The sequence below is a fragment of the Eucyclogobius newberryi genome, unplaced genomic scaffold, assembly GCF_026437365.1.
Source record: "Eucyclogobius newberryi isolate DKJ021-1_F unplaced genomic scaffold, fEucNew1.0.hap1 SCAF_19, whole genome shotgun sequence".
NCBI lineage: Eukaryota > Metazoa > Chordata > Actinopteri > Gobiiformes > Gobiidae > Eucyclogobius > Eucyclogobius newberryi.
This window is the reverse complement of record NW_027315823.1, coordinates 6,853,260-6,868,900: the sequence shown is the minus strand read 5'-3', so window position 1 is coordinate 6,868,900 and position 15,641 is coordinate 6,853,260. Positions and strand designations below refer to the sequence as shown.

The 15,641-nt window shown below is 40.5% G+C and overlaps 1 protein-coding gene across 3 annotated transcripts in view; it reads left to right on the top strand.

The window, feature by feature from the left end:
* cpne5b (copine Vb) overlaps positions 1-15,641 on the top strand; it is a 200,641-nt gene that overhangs the window by 81,732 nt on the left and 103,268 nt on the right. For all 3 annotated transcript variants that reach the window (XM_072451532.1, XM_072451530.1, XM_072451531.1), the window contains exons 5-6: positions 1,520-1,559; positions 6,556-6,632. In XM_072451532.1, the coding sequence (XP_072307633.1) occupies positions 1,520-1,559; positions 6,556-6,632 (117 nt within the window). The remainder of the gene's footprint in view (positions 1-1,519; positions 1,560-6,555; positions 6,633-15,641) is intronic.

Here is a 15,641-nt window from a genome sequence, read left to right as displayed (position 1 = left end):
GCCCGGCGCCGCGTTTCACTTCAGAGTCATTCATTTTAATGGTCTTACCCTTTAGGCCGAGTGCCCCTCCGTCCCATGGAGCTCCTCGCTCTCATCTCCATCTGCCAACGGAATTTTAACATTTAGAAATAAACCGCTATATTCACGTTTGTGCCGATAAGAGAACAGGACTTTCCAGGCTGGAGAGAGCAAAACTGAAGGGTGGATATTGATATGGATTTAATCTGCAAAACTCTGGCCCAGCACGTTACTAAGAGCGTTCAGGACAGGAATGTTTCAGCCTCATAATGTTTATGTGCTGCGTGTTGGGGTATACTCCACTTTATTCTTGTAAATGAGCACATTCATTTCCCCCAGAGAGTCAATGGTAAAAGTGGTGCTTTTTGACTCATTCGGCCTGTCTGTTTAAGTGTCTTGCCCAAGGAAACAGAGGTGACCTGAGGTTTAACAAGTAACTTTCACCAATTCAATATTTATGATCCTTTATTTAAGAAGGTTAGAACCCAGTGAATACACAGTATAAACACATCTACACAAAACGAGAGAATAAAAGATTAAAAAACAGAACAATATTTTGAAGCGCAGACAAATTTCATAAGATTGATTTGATTTTTAAATCAAATCAAAAAGAGTTAAAGCCCCTCAGTGACACCAGCTCACTGGTTCAGACTGGAGAAAGTTCCAAGCTGCAGGAGCAGCATAGCTAAAGACTCGCTTTCCCCAGACAGGACCCGAGGACAGACGAGGAGTAAACGTCTGGTCAGGGCAGTGACCCTCGGCTCTCTCAAGACCACCCAATCATAATGAGGACTTTTGTCCTCAAAACGTGAAAAACAGAAGTAGTTAATTGTAAACTCTTTAGCGGTCCACATGTGTCGCTCATTTACACTTCTGAACATCCTTATAGTCACCACCGTGAGGTTAGAACGGCTTTGCACAACTCTCAGAGCGAGTGCTGTCGTCATGGTGAAGCAGACAACAACATGCTAACAGCGCCCCCTGCTTTGTGGAGGATAAAAGGCGCGACAATCAGATGCAGGCAGAGAAATAGATGCATTTACTATATATATATATATATATATGGACAAAGTTGGGTGGAAAACCATTTGTCGGAGCGATCTATAAATGACACGAATGTTCTAAACACGTCCTGAAGGGTTTATAGTTCAAAGTGTGTGTTCAACCTGGCCAGAAAACTCTTATCTCTTCACAAAATCAAACGGTGAGGCACATATTGCAAAATAACTACATTAAAGACACATTGTAAAAGACTGGCGCCGGTGTCTTCATCCTCGTGTCTCGTACAAACATCTTTCCTCCGGGTTTGATCTCGCACATCACAAACGCAGCACTTCCCGCAGTTATTCTCATGTTAATGTCCCGGGCAGCTTTAAAGGACCGACGTTTCCGCGGACGCGTCTTAGATCTTCTGCCTCCCTTTTGTTCGACGCTCATCAGTGGAAAGCGTCTTTGTTTGTTCCGGATAGATTCAAATTCGTTTTCGGTTTGTGTGTTGCAGGTACGACGTGGACTCCAAAAGCCCTGACCTCTCCAAACACGTGAGTGATTTATGGAGTTTATGACCAGATACACGTCCGGGAAATGAGAAGAATTTGTGTTTCCCTGGACGAAAGAAGAAGAAGAAAAATAATCCGGCAAAATTCTTTTCAAACCAGTATTTTTTTTAATTTAAAACTACAAGCCCAGAGCCCCCCCCTTCTGTAGATTACAGAAAACTGGCCTGACAATTCAATTCTTTCTACTGCAATTCCTCCTACCCCCCACCTCCCCCTCTTTTTATTTCAAAGTTTGATTCTCGATCTGAAACGTGATGAAAAAGCACAGACTGCATATCCGCATTTCGGTTTGAAGTAATAACTGAAAATGATTGAGGTTCAGATCAACATATAAAAGTTTAATATTGGGAGCGTTTGAAGCAGGGATCCGAGGCTTTTATGTGGAAATATTCAAACTGTTTTTGTGTTCTTTTGACGAGAATAAAACTCTTTCATGCCACTCTTTTCTGGCGTTCTCCTCAGAAGGAACATGTTATGAACGTGTGCTCTGTGCAATTCTGAAGTCTGAATCAAAACCATTTGAAGAGCTCTTAAGGAATAGAATGGAAATTTGTCCTTAGTTCAGGAGGTGTTTTTTTAGACTTTTCAGGTCCCAGAAATAATCATTTAAACTTCCTTTGATCCTCCACTGTAAAAGAACACACTTACGTAGCACAGATTTATGTGGGACGTTGTCATTTCGAAGGCTAGGTTTTTCTTTAAATGCAATTTTCTCCCATGAAAATAAAGCTCAGAGTTTGTAGTAAAGCCAACACGCACCAACTGTACCATTTTTTAAAGTTATTGATGGATCGTACTTAAGGATTATTGAAAAAGCCCCTTATTACAGATTTAACTGGGGGAAAAAGTCAACATTTAAATTTTTACACCTGAATTTACACACAAGATCTAGTTAATTTTTAATTGTCTTTATTATTAGGCCCGAGCGCCACAAGCTGGCGAGAGGCCTATTAATCTCGTAAGGCCGTGCGAAGCACGGCTGCGAAAGTGCGCACGTAGTGCGCACGAAATCGAGCGCGAAGCGCTCGCCCACTTCCAAACACTCACTAACGCACTCCTCCACTCATGCACGCCCCGTGCATACTAATTAGTTGTAGGAAAATGGAACATTACCGTTGTAAACGGGCGAAGCCCGTGCAAAAGTTCGCACTAAACGAGCACTTTACATTGGGTTGACGACAGCGAAGCGGTCGTCATCCCCATATAAAGCACTCATTTGCGCTAAGTAGCTCACGAATACGTTCCCCATCTCTTGCATGTTCCGTGCATATAAGCATGTTATGCAAAAATTCAACATTATAACTGTATAGAGGGCCAAAAACACAAAGTGGGCGGAGCCCACTCAAAATTAACGAAAGTTCCCTTCAGTGACCAGGGACCCACACCATGAGGTAGGAAAGCGCGAGCGCTTTCCGAAAATGTATAGTTTATGATATTTGGAAAATGGGAAACATTGTTTTCGCATCGGAATATTATTCTTCTTCTTCTTCTTCTTCTTCTTCTTCTTCTTCTCGGGACCAACCCCCCTATTTTTTACCCAGTGAACATTGACGAAAAGTCACAAAAATTTGCACACCTCTAAAAATCGTGCCTCTCTACATTCTGGCTATTTCCCTTTTCTAAAATAAAAAAAATTGGCGCGTCAGCGCCACCAAATGTACCAAAAATGCATTGAGAGATGGGAAATGACCCCAAAAAAATCTGATCGTAGAATCATGAAATTTGGCGCAGAGGTAGATGGTGACAAGAGAAGTAAAAAATATTATTACGGCAACGCCGTCCCCCCAACCAAATGTCGGCCATATTGCTTCAAAAATGGCTAATTATGACTTGGGAGTTTTTCCAAACGTCGTACTTTTACGAACTCCTCCCAGGGCATTGGCTCTAAAAAGCTGAAATTTGGTGAAAATGCTACTGAGGAGTGGGACATCAAAAGTTATCCAAATTACATTGATACCTCTCACGGTCTCTGTGCGGCGAAGCCGCAAACTGTAGCAAGAATTTCAGAAATCTTCCAAATTTAACATTTCTGCCATTTGCGCAGATAAAGTCTGAATTGCGTCAAATTAGAATCAGTTGTTAAACTCTTTGCCCTAAACCTACTTGAAGTGAAATAAATTAATTTGGAGCCACAGCGCCCCCTACAGATTTTATATGGAGGTTAAATATTTAGTTTTGCGAAATTATATGAAATTTGACACACAACTCAATTTTGGCATACCCATCAAAAAAGTAAATGAGACCCATGTCATAATTGTTATGGCTTTGCCGTAACGATGACCGAAACCTTCCATGTTATTCCAATGGGTAAATCGCCAGAACATGTTTACACTTTAGACTTTCACGAACTCCTCTTAGGGCGTTAGACATATTAACCTGAAATTTGGTGAGACTCATCTTCAGGGGTGGACCATCAAAAGTTATCCACATTTTTATTCTAAGGGTCACGGTGTCTGTGCGGCAAAGCCGCACATTTTGCCAAGAATTCAAAATAAAATTGCTTTTTGATGGTAAAACAAAGGGGAGAAGATGTGACAGCGTCACAGATTCAGCAGTAGATGTAATAAAAGGACAATTGGGGCGCGTTAGCACCCCTCCTCTTGCGGCGGCGTGGCGAGGACCGATCATTGCCGCTTGCGGCTATATTTATTATTATTATCATCATTATTATTATAATCATTATCATCGTCGTCATTATTATTATTATCATCATTATTATTATCATCATTATCATCGTCGTCATTATTATTATTATTATCATCATCATCGTCAACATCATTATTATTATCATCATCATTATCGTCATTGTCGTCATCATTATCATTATCATCATCATCATTATCATCGTCGTCATCATTATTATTATAATTATTATCATTATTATTGTTATTATTATTATCTAAAATGGCAACAAAATGAAACAAAAATCTAAACCTGGCTCAAATATGTGCTATTTTGGCAATTTTTTACACCTAAAATGCCCTATGAAAACAATACATCATAAAAACTAAACAAACTACAGAAGAGTGTTGTTTTAATCCCTCTAAATGTTAGTTTTTTTTCCTTATCACCAGCAGCGTCTCACTTTAAACACTGAATATCTGCTTTAGACACGTGTAGTCGAGGTTGTTTCACGGAACATCACAAAGTTCTAGAAAGACTTAAGTTCGAACCGAGCTGAAATCACATGAAACAAAAACTGTGTCAGAGTCATTCGTTTTCATTAATAATCCACTCCAAAGACGTGATTATTGTGATTGTTTGTGCAATAACGAGACGGTCCAACATTTGTCGACATTTAGTTTCTTTCAACAGATTCTTTAGAGCTAAATCTTAGACGACGTGAGCGTAAAAACACGCTCTGGGAACGTGGACTTCTGATTGGTTCTGTGTGTCAAGAGCGGTTGTGGCACGGGACGCGGCGGCGGCGCGTGAAATCCTCCCGTCTCATGACTATTTGATGAGCGAGGACGCATCTGAATATTTCATCACGGGTTTCACGGCGCTTTATTTATAGCTTTGTGTTTGATTCACTTCAAAAGGAACAGCGCCTCGTCCCGTGCAGAGGTTTGATCTCCCAACGTAGAGCTTTTCTCTTGTCAAATGTTTGCCTTTCCGCAGTTTGCGTTGGGCGTGTTTACCTGCGATGCTCGTCAGTTACTTTGGAAATTTGCGGAGGTTTTGGAGAATTCCACCTTTACGTTTTTAAATATTGGCTATTGTAAGTTCTCTAAAATGACAAATGATGAGTAAAGAAGAAGGTTTTGGTATAGCAGTAGCGGAGTAGTGGATTATAGCAGTAATAGTACTTGTTTTAGCAGTAGTAGTATTAGTAATTGTAGTAGTAGTAGTAGTTTTATAGTGTTCTTGAGGGCATAGTAGTAGTAGTAGTAGTAATAGTTAAAATAGTAGTAGTGGCTGTATTGGTAGTAGTAGTAGTAGTTAAAATAGTAGTAGTGGCTGTAGTAGTAGTTAAAATAGTAGTAGTGGCTGTATTGGTAGTAGTAGTAGTAGTTAAAATAGTAGTACTTGCTGTAGTAGTAGTTAAAATAGTAATAGTGGCTGTATTGGTAGTAGTAGTAGTAGTTAAAATAGTAGTACTGGCTGTAGTAGTAGTTAAAATAGTAGTAGTGGCTGTAGTAGTAGTTAAAATAGTAATAGTGGCTGTATTGGTAGTAGTAGTAGTAGTTAAAATAGTAGTACTGGCTGTAGTAGTAGTTAAAATAGTAGTAGTGGCTGTAGTAGTAGTTAAAATAGTAATAGTGGCTGTATTGGTAGTAGTAGTAGTAGTTAAAATAGTAGTACTGGCTGTAGTAGTAGTTAAAATAGTAGTAGTGGCTGTAGTAGTAGTTAAAATAGTAATAGTGGCTGTATTGGTAGTAGTAGTAGTAGTTAAAATAGTAGTACTGGCTGTAGTAGTAGTTAAAATAGTAATAGTGGCTGTAGCTTAATCCACATTTGCATCTCCACAAAATCTTTTTTTATTGATTTTTTGGAGAGAAATCTGAACATTAAAATCAATAAATGAACGACATCAATAAATTGGCATAGACAAATCTGTGGTTGTAGAATGTTCTTTTTGTTCCTCCGTCTCCTAAAGTCTGTACGTCTGGTGTGTCTCCTAAAGTCTGTACGTCTGGTGTGTCTCCTAAAGTCTGTACGTCTGGTGTGTCTCCTGAAGTCTTTACGTCTGGTGTGTCTCCTGAAGTCTTTACGTCTGGTGTGTCTCCTGAAGTCTTTACGTCTGGTGTGTCTCCTGAAGTATTTACGTCTGGTGTGTCTCCTGAAGTCTTTACGTCTGGTGTGTCTCCTGAAGTCTTTACGTCTGGTGTGTCTCCTGAAGTCTTTACGTCTGGTGTGTCTCCTGAAGTCTTTACGTCTGGTGTGTCTCCTGAAGTATTTACGTCTGGTGTGTCTCCTGAAGTCTTTACGTCTGGTGTGTCTCCTAAAGTCTTTACGTCTGGTCTGTCTCCTGCAGGACTTCCTGGGTCAGATGTTCTGCACTCTGGGGGAGATCGTGGGCTCTCCGGCCAGTCGCCTGGAGAAACCTCTTGGGTAAGAAAACGTGTCATCCATCCCGTCTCGCCTCGTCTCACTTCTGCCGGAAGAAAAAATGACAAATTACAAACACCCTCAAGCAAAAAAATATCCATCTGATTTAAACCTGATTCAAAAGAGAAATTATTTGTTTTTGATGATTGTGTTGAACAAAACAGACGGAGACAGTGAAATAACACGTTAGCCGCGGCAGCAAACACGCAATTATCTTAGAATTTGTGAAGCTATTCAAACTTTGCGAAACAGGTAGTGAAAATGAGACGTTTAAGCGTGTTGTCGGAACGCAGAGGGGCAGAACGTCGGCCGGCGCCACCTCTGTTGAACGTGCGAACTGTGTCGGATGCGTGTTCGCTTTGTGCGCGGCCTTAAGCGACGGTTGTGTTGCTGGTTTGAAAACGAAATTCCCCAAAAATCTGAAGAAAGAGCGTTGAACCGTATCAGAGGATTGGATAAAAGTATTGACCGTGTTGGATTGTTTTTAGCGTGTTTCAGTGTCATGTTGAAATGCTTTGGTGACTGTAGAATACAACATGTGTGAATGTGCTTTGAGCTCTGGGTTTTTATTCATATTTGTATTGAAGTCAAATGGTTCCATCAGAAATCTGCTCTGAAAATGGATGACACAAAATGCACCGACGTTCAAGGACAACATAATATTGGACGGTCATGAAGTGGAAAATATTACATTTGGACTGAATTTGACAGACTGTGGAGTAAATAGGATTAGTTTATTGTGGGTGTTTCTGTGTGCCATGATTTGTCTCTTTTTTTCATTCATGGCTGTTGCTGGATGTCTTTTTTTTGATTAATGTCTCCTCTCTCTTTTCATGTTTTGTTTTGTTGTAAATTTGAAAAATTCAGTAAATGTTTTTGATACAATTTAAATGAAAAAAAGAGAAAAATAAACAATGAAACGTAATAAGAAATAGATAAAAAACAAATAAAATAAATACAAATAAATAAAATAAATAAAATTAATAAAATAAATGAAATAAATGAAATAAATGAAATAAATGAAATAAATGAAATAAATGAAATAAATGAAATAAATGAATAAAATAAAATGAATAAAAATAAATACAATAAGTAAGTAAGTAAGTAAGTAAGTAAGTAAGTAAGTAAGTAAATAAATACATACATAAATACATGAATACATGAATACATGAATACATGAATACATGAATACATAAATACATAAATACATAAATAAATAATCCCCTCTAAAACCCACACAGGAAATGTCACCTATATTTCCCGGAGTTGATCCCCAGACCCCCTTGTGCTACAAAAGGCAAGGCAAAGCAAGGCAAGTTTATTTGTAGAGCACATTTCATACACAAGGCAATTCAAAGTGCTTCACAGCAGGAAAAATGCATTCAAATCACAAAGAAATTACAGAAACAGAAATACAATAAAATTAACGTAATTAAAAATGATCAATCCAACTGATTGTCTAAACTAATAAAATCACAAACAACAGAGAAGAGTGCAAAGAAAAAATCCTTTCAGTCATATGCGCAGCTAAACAAAACTGTTTTTAGCTTAGATTTGAACATTGTCAGAGTAGAAGCCTGTCTCACATCTTCAGGAAGACTGTTCCAGATTTTAGCTGCATAAAACTGAAACGCAGATTCCCCATGTTTTGTCCTGACTCTGGGCACCAGCAGGAGGCCGGTCCCTGAGGTCCTCAGAGTCCGAGATGGTTCATATGGCACTAATATATCCAAGATGTACTTTGGTGCTAGGCCATGGAGAGACTTGTACACAAGCAGAGCTGCTTTAAAGTCTATTCTCTGAGCCATAGGAGCCAGTGCAGAGACCTGAGAACAGGACTAATGTGATCATACTTCCTGGTTCTGGTCAGGACCCGAGCAGCAGCGTTCTGGATGTACTGCAGCTGTTTTACAACTCGTTTGGAGAGGCCAGTGAGCAGGCCGTTACAGTAGTCTAATCTACTGGAGACAAACGCATGGATAAGTCTCTCTAAATCTGGTTTTGACACTATATTCTTGATTTTGGCAATGTTTTTTAGATGGTAAAAAGCTGCTGATGTTATTGATTTGACGTGGCAATTAAAGTTCAAGTCTGAGTCCATTATTACCCCCAGATTTCTAATTTGGTTTGTAGGTTTTAGAGCGAGACTCTGGAGGTGACCGCTAACACTTTCTCTTTGTTTCTGTGGGCCAAAAACGATTATTTCAGTCTTGTCTGAGTTCAGCTGGAGAAAGTTGTTTTGCATCCACAAACTGATCCGTTGGATGCAGTGACAGAGTGAATGTACTGGTCCATAGTCACCTGCCGACAGTGAAACATAGATCTGAGTGTCGTCTGCATAATTGTGATAGGACACATTTTCACTGCGTATCAACTGACCTAACGGCAGCATGTATAGGTTGAACAGAAGGGGACCCAGGACTGACCCTTGGGGCACTCCACAGGTCAGGATCATGTGGTCTGAGACACAGCTACCAATTTCAACAAAGTACTTCCTGTCTTCTAGATAGGACCTTAACCAGTTTAGGGCTGTGCCAGTGATGCCCACCCAGTCCTCAAGTCTCTGTAAGAGGATCCCATGATCGACAGTGTCAAAAGCAGCACTCAGATCTAACAGAATTAAGACTGAGGCTTTGCCCGTGTCAGTGTTCAGGCGGATGTCATTTGTCACCTTGACAAGAGCAGTCTCAGTGCTGTGATGAGGTCTAAAACCTGACTGAAAAACATCAAATGAGTTGTTTATTAAGAGGAAATCTGTGAGCTGTTGGTAAACAACCTTTTCAAGGACTTTGCCCCAAAATGACAGATTAGAGATGGGCCGGTAATGACTCAGTACTGCGGCATCAAGACTGCTCTTCTTTAGGAGAGGCTTTATGACCGCAGTTTTCAAAGACATTGGGAATGTTCCAGATTGAAGCGACATGTTAACTATGTGAGTGAATGGTGCTAACAAACTGTTCAGCACAGACTTTAGAAATCTGGTGGGTAACACATCGAGGCAGCATGTAGATGAACTCAGACTGGTGATGATCTCATGACAGTTTTGTCAGTTACTGGTGCAAAGTGAGTTAGCTCTAAGAGTCTAGGTGGTTTTAGGGTAATTTTTTGCATTGTGGGATTTATAGCATTTTTAATGCCCTGAACTTTGTCATTAAAGAATAATGCAAACTCAATAGACTTGGATGTGGAAATGAGTTCTAACGGCAGCTGAGCTGGAGGGTTTGTTAATCTGTTTACTGTGGCAAACAGGACACGCGAGTTGTTACTGCAGCATCCAATAATTTCAGAAAAATATCTTTCCCTAGTTCTACATAAGATTAGGTTGTACATGTTCAGCTTCTCTTTGTAAATCTCTTTTTGAACATGGAGCTTTGACTTGCGCCATTTCCTTTCGGCCCTGCGGCACTCCCTTTTCTGTGCCCTGACCGAATCATCATTTCTCCACGGCGCCTTCTGCTTATTTTTAACCATTTTAGCCTTTATAGGGGCGATGGTGTCCAGAACATTCAAAACACTAGATGTAACAGAGTTCAACAAATCATTTACATTAGAACATGAGACATTTTCAAAGTTTATCATTTCCATAAACAGTGCACCTGTGCCATCATTTATGTGTCTCCTCTGAACAACTGCAGGACCAACCGGTGGTTTGGGAGAAACAGACAGGTCAAAGAAGACACAGAAATGATCAGACAGAGCAACATCGATCACATTAACATTTGAAATATTTACCCCCTTTGTAATTATGAGATCTAGAGTGTGTCCTTTGCTGTGGGTGGGGCCTCTCACATGCTGAGTAAGACTGAAGGTTTCAAGGACAGCATCAAGCTCTTTAGCGTTTCTGTCACAAATATTATCAACATGCACATTGAAACCACCTGTAATGACCAAACCATCAAAGTCTGTGCATATGACTGAAAGCATCTCAGTAAAATCATCAATACAACTTTGGCAGTGCTGGGGAGGCTTGTACAAAACAATGAAGAGAATGGATGGAGACCGTTTTAGCTCCATTTTAAAGGATACATACTCAAATGATGAAAACACCCCAAAAGACAACCTGCGGGTAATTATTTCATCTCTAAAGACAGCACAGACTCCACCCCCTTTTTTGTTTTCTCGTGTTTCAGATTCAAACTTAAAGTTGGGTGGAGCAGATTCTATCAGAACTACATTTCCTGTGTTTTTGTCAAGCCATGTTTCAGTTAAAAACATAAAATCAAGATTATAAGAAGAAATTAAATTATCAATTAAGAGAGATTTGTTACATAAGGATCTGACATTTAGCACAGCAAGTTTCAGACTAGTTTCAGTGGGATTGGGCTTTATCTTTTCACAGGGAATATGAATCACATTTCTCAGATTGGGCCTGACTCGCATTTTGTTTTTCCATCTGTGTGATGATGTGACTACAGAAATAGCACTAGGGGGGGCTCTTTTTACATAGGGCCCCGGGTTGGTTTGATTTTTAATGTGACAATAAGTCCCGGCAACGCTGAGACCCAGTGCATCCTAGCTATGGGAGATAACAGGTGAAAGGCGAGGTTGGATGGGTGGTGGGGCTTTTGTAGCCAAGGAGAGTTTGGGACCAGGTGAGTGGCGAGGGGGGATGGGTGGTGGGGCTTTTGTTGGTGTAGTCGGCTTGTGCAAGGAAGAGTTGATAAGTATTGACATAGCCCTTGCTATATTGGGCGTGAGTGGAGCCATCTTAATGCCTGATTTGATCAGACTTTCAAAATGGCTGGGAAGGCCCATGGGTGAGAGTGGAGATGAGAAGGAGAATGATGAATCTTTAGTGGGAGTAGAAGTTGTAGGGGGAACCCAGGGCTGGTGTGAAGGCAGGGGCGATGACAGGGATGTTGTTGGGCTTGTCACAGATGGGTCCAAGGCCTTTGAATATTGTTCCTTTGCTGGAGGCGGTGGAGGTGAATGTGGAGCAGCTGGAGCTGAATCCTTTGCTGGTGGTGGTGGAGCAGCTGCTGATGAATCCTTTGGTGGAGGCTGAGGTTGTGGTGCTTTTGATGTTGAAACATTGGCTCGGTCTCTGGCTGATGGAGCAGGAATTCTTCTCTCATTCCTCTCTTCTCTAACTATCTGCTCAGGATCCTGTCCAGGCCCAGTCCAATGCCTCAGAGTGTGGAGCAGGTTCTCTGTCAGCACCCTGACTCCACCTCTGCATAGGTGGGGGCCATTTCTCTTAAACAGGTCCTCTCGTTTCCAGAATAGATAGAAGTTCTCAATGTAGTGTAGTCCTCTCGGGGAACACTCTTTGGACAGCCATGTGTTCAGCTGAAGAAGCCGGCTAAACTTGTTTATCCTCCTGTCGATGTTTGGAAGAGGTCCACTTATGAATGTTTTGATTTCCATTTTATCAAGCACGTCGAATAACTTCAAGAAGTCTTTTTTCAAAACTTCAGTCTGTTCCCGCCGCATGTCCACTGCACCCACGTGCACTATCAGCTGTTTAGCTCCTCCTTGCTTAGCCATAATATTTGGAAGGAGTGACGTTATCTCAGAAACAGTGGCGCTTGGAAAAGAATGTGTGTTTATCTTTTCATGCGTCACGTGACTTATCGCGCCGTCTCCAACCAAAACAATCTGCATGACCTTGGCTTGTGGCACAGATCCTCCTCGCTGTATTTTGGCCACGTAATCTTTCCTTTTTTCATTTAATTCCATCTCTGAAAGTGGTAAAAATATGTTTGTGAGCTGTATTTTAGGTGACTTCACGTTATCTTTGTATCGTTTAGGCTTTGCTCCAAGTTTGTTCCAAGAAACAGCCTGGTCTTTCTGGTTTTTAGACAGTTTTGGAAACGACACAGAGTCACTGCGGTTTAGGTTGAAAGTAGCAGTTTTTCTTGTAAAAAGTGTGCTCTTCTTACCATCGGTTGACACAGGAATGGTATCGTGAAGAACTTTTTCAGATTCCAAAACAAATATCCGTGTTTTCAGCTCATTAATTTCTTGTTGATATTTCCGACAGCGTTCACAGTCTTTCTCCCTTCTTCTCCCAGACATGTCGCTGGCGTCAGATATGTCGTTTAAACTGGAAAAAAATTCTTAAAATCCTTGGTTTACTTGAAAAAGTCTAAAGCAAAAATGTTTGGAAGACAAAAACTGATTAAAAAGCAAAATAAATAAGGAAAACAGCGATAGCAAGCTGAGCGAGCAAAAAAGCGTGTGCACTCTCAAGGAGGGTCTAAGGACAGAAGGCACACAGTACAAAACACACAGTTTTATGTTTTTCTGTTAAATATAGTCACTACATATCATTATTACAACATTGCAAAGGTGGATGGATTGTCTGTGACTGTGAGATTGAATGTGTAATAAGAATGTGATGAACGTCAGCACAAAACGCCCTCTGATCACAGAATAATACAAAACAACTGAATTAATTTTGTTCATGTTGATGTGAATCCGTTTTTCTTTTTTGCCTACCACTTCATGCGTCGACGTCGTTCCATGTTTGAAGCGGCTTTTAGTCTTTGTATGTTGAAAGTAAAACATGTCTGAACCAAACAAAGGTCCTAATTCTCACTAATTAGTCAAACGTTAGAAGTGAATGTGAGTTTGTGTGTGCGACTTTGAGACGTGCATTGATCAAACGGAAAACCTGTTTCTGAAAAGAATAGACTTCAAAAATGACGACTTGCTTTGTTTTTTTGTGTGTGGAAAAGGCCATTTGAGCTCTCGATAAGTTGTCGTCACAATTTATAATTTAATTATGTCTTATTTTCAGATGAAGAGCAGGGTCTTATTTTATACCTGTTTTAGACATAGTTTTGACTCTGTTTCTAACTGATTTCATCGTTGTTCAGTCCTGTTTTGGACCTGGTTTAATCCTGGTTTTGTCCTGATTTATGCCAAGTTTAGTTCTGGTTTAGTCGTGGTTTAGACCTGGTTTAGTGCTGGTTTTGTCCTCATTTATGCCTAGTTTAGTCCTGGTTTAGTCCTGGTTTAGTCCCGGTTTAGTCCTGATTTATGCCTGGTTTAGTCCTGATTTATGCCTACTTTAGCCCTGGTTTAGTCCTGGTATAGTCCCGGTTTAGCCCCAGTTTAGTCCTGGTTTAGTCCCGGTTTAGTCCTGGTTTATGCCTGGTTTAGTCCTGGTTTTAGTCCCGGTTTAGTCCCAGTTTAGTCCTGGTTTAGTCCTTGTTTAGTCCTGGTTTAGTTCACTTCACTTTTTTGTACGATTTACAACAACTTCATTCAGACCAGTTTTGTGGGAGTTTTAATGCTTCAAAAAGAGTTGGGAAAATAGTAGAAAATACATTCTTATTCATAGTAAGTAAATTAAGTACACAAAAAAAACATATTTAATGCAACAATAAAAACAAACGCGTTACTGAAACTCTCATGCATAAATCATACATGTACCTGCAAATGTACACAGTTTAATCACTTTGAGAAGAGTAAGAAGAGCGTGCCAAATGAGTTAAATATGCTAATGCGGCCATCATTTCCATATCGAGGTTGTTACAGTCGGGAGCCGCTGTAGTTGTGCTTCTTTTGGGGGGTTTTCGGTGGAGTTTCTTCCTGTTTCTCCCTGTTTTCTCCCTGCGTTTGCGGTGATGGATCTCCCTCGACTCTGAGACGTCGCTGCATTTGTTTAATCCGAGCGCCGCCCATAGATCAGACCGACAACTGATGTGTCGTCCGATGTCTCTGTCTCTTTGTCTTTCATATGAATCACCAACGAAACTCCTCTGAGAAAAGTGAGTGAGCGCGTCGGGGTAAATAGTCTAAGAGTCAAAGAACGATCGATAGTATCATTCAAAGGAGCTGCTCCCGTTTCTTTTTCTCATGGAATAAAGTCTAATCTGTTTTGTTGCAGCACAGAAATATTGTCAAATCAGCAAAGGGTCAGAATCAGACAACTGCACTAACGCTAATGTTTGTTTGGATCTATTACATTAACTGGATCGAGCTTAAACCCTGACACTGACCTGCAGCTTCATAAAGGTCAGATTTTGAAGCCAATGTTTACATATTTTCAGGTCGTTCTCTTTTGTCCGGTTCAAAATCAGTCAGCTTTCTCCGAGGTGCAGTTTAGTGGGAAAGTCCTGAAGTTAGTGCTGTCTTTTAAAGATCATCTACAGAAATACCATATTTTCCGGACTATAAGTCATAGTTTTGGCTGGGGTGCGACTTATATTTATATTTATACTTATATAGTTAACTAGTTATATTATTTGTTATTTTTACACTTGCAACCTCATTTCATACTCCAGTGTGACTTATATGTGTTTTTTTCTTCTCTATTATGCCTTTTTTGGCTGGTGCGACTTATTCTCCGGTGCCACTTATAGTCCGGAAAATACGGCAAATTACTGATAAATTGAAGGTAAAATGTTCTTTTATAGTAATAATGTTTAACCCTTGAAGCTCGTAAACGTCTGGTCTCGGCCTCTTTTATGCCTCTGTTGCGGAGCCTGGTTGCCGGCACGCTGTTGTTGTCATGACGTTTACAGCCACGTAACGCAATGTGTCCAGAGCTGTGGACCGACGCCCATCTCGACACAGGCAGAACATGCAAACCCGCCACAGCACTACCACAGTGTCTGGGAAGCACTGCCACCAGCGACCAAGACATTTCCCGTTTTTATTTATTTACGCGGTCGTGTCCCGGCTGTCAATCATTCTTATTTATTATAATAGCCCATAATTACATACATCATCTTCATTAAATAACACATAAAAGCCAAATTATCACGTCCGCCCCGGTTCCAAAAGCTCGTTTGTTGTCCCTTTAATCTCCGTGAAACATTTTGCTCATAATTGTCCGTGCGCAGTCACAGAGGAGGCCATTAAAAACGGCGGGAAAAAGGGAACGCTGTGATCACGGGATTTTCGGCGGTGCATTTACATAAGAAAGAGAAGTCGATAAGTTAATGCGAGACAAAAGCAGCAGATATCATGTTGTTGCCGAGTCCGACTTTACGTTCGGGTAATTGGGGTTGTTAAGGTGATCATCATTCGTCTGTTCTTTGTTGTGTAAGTTTGGAGAAA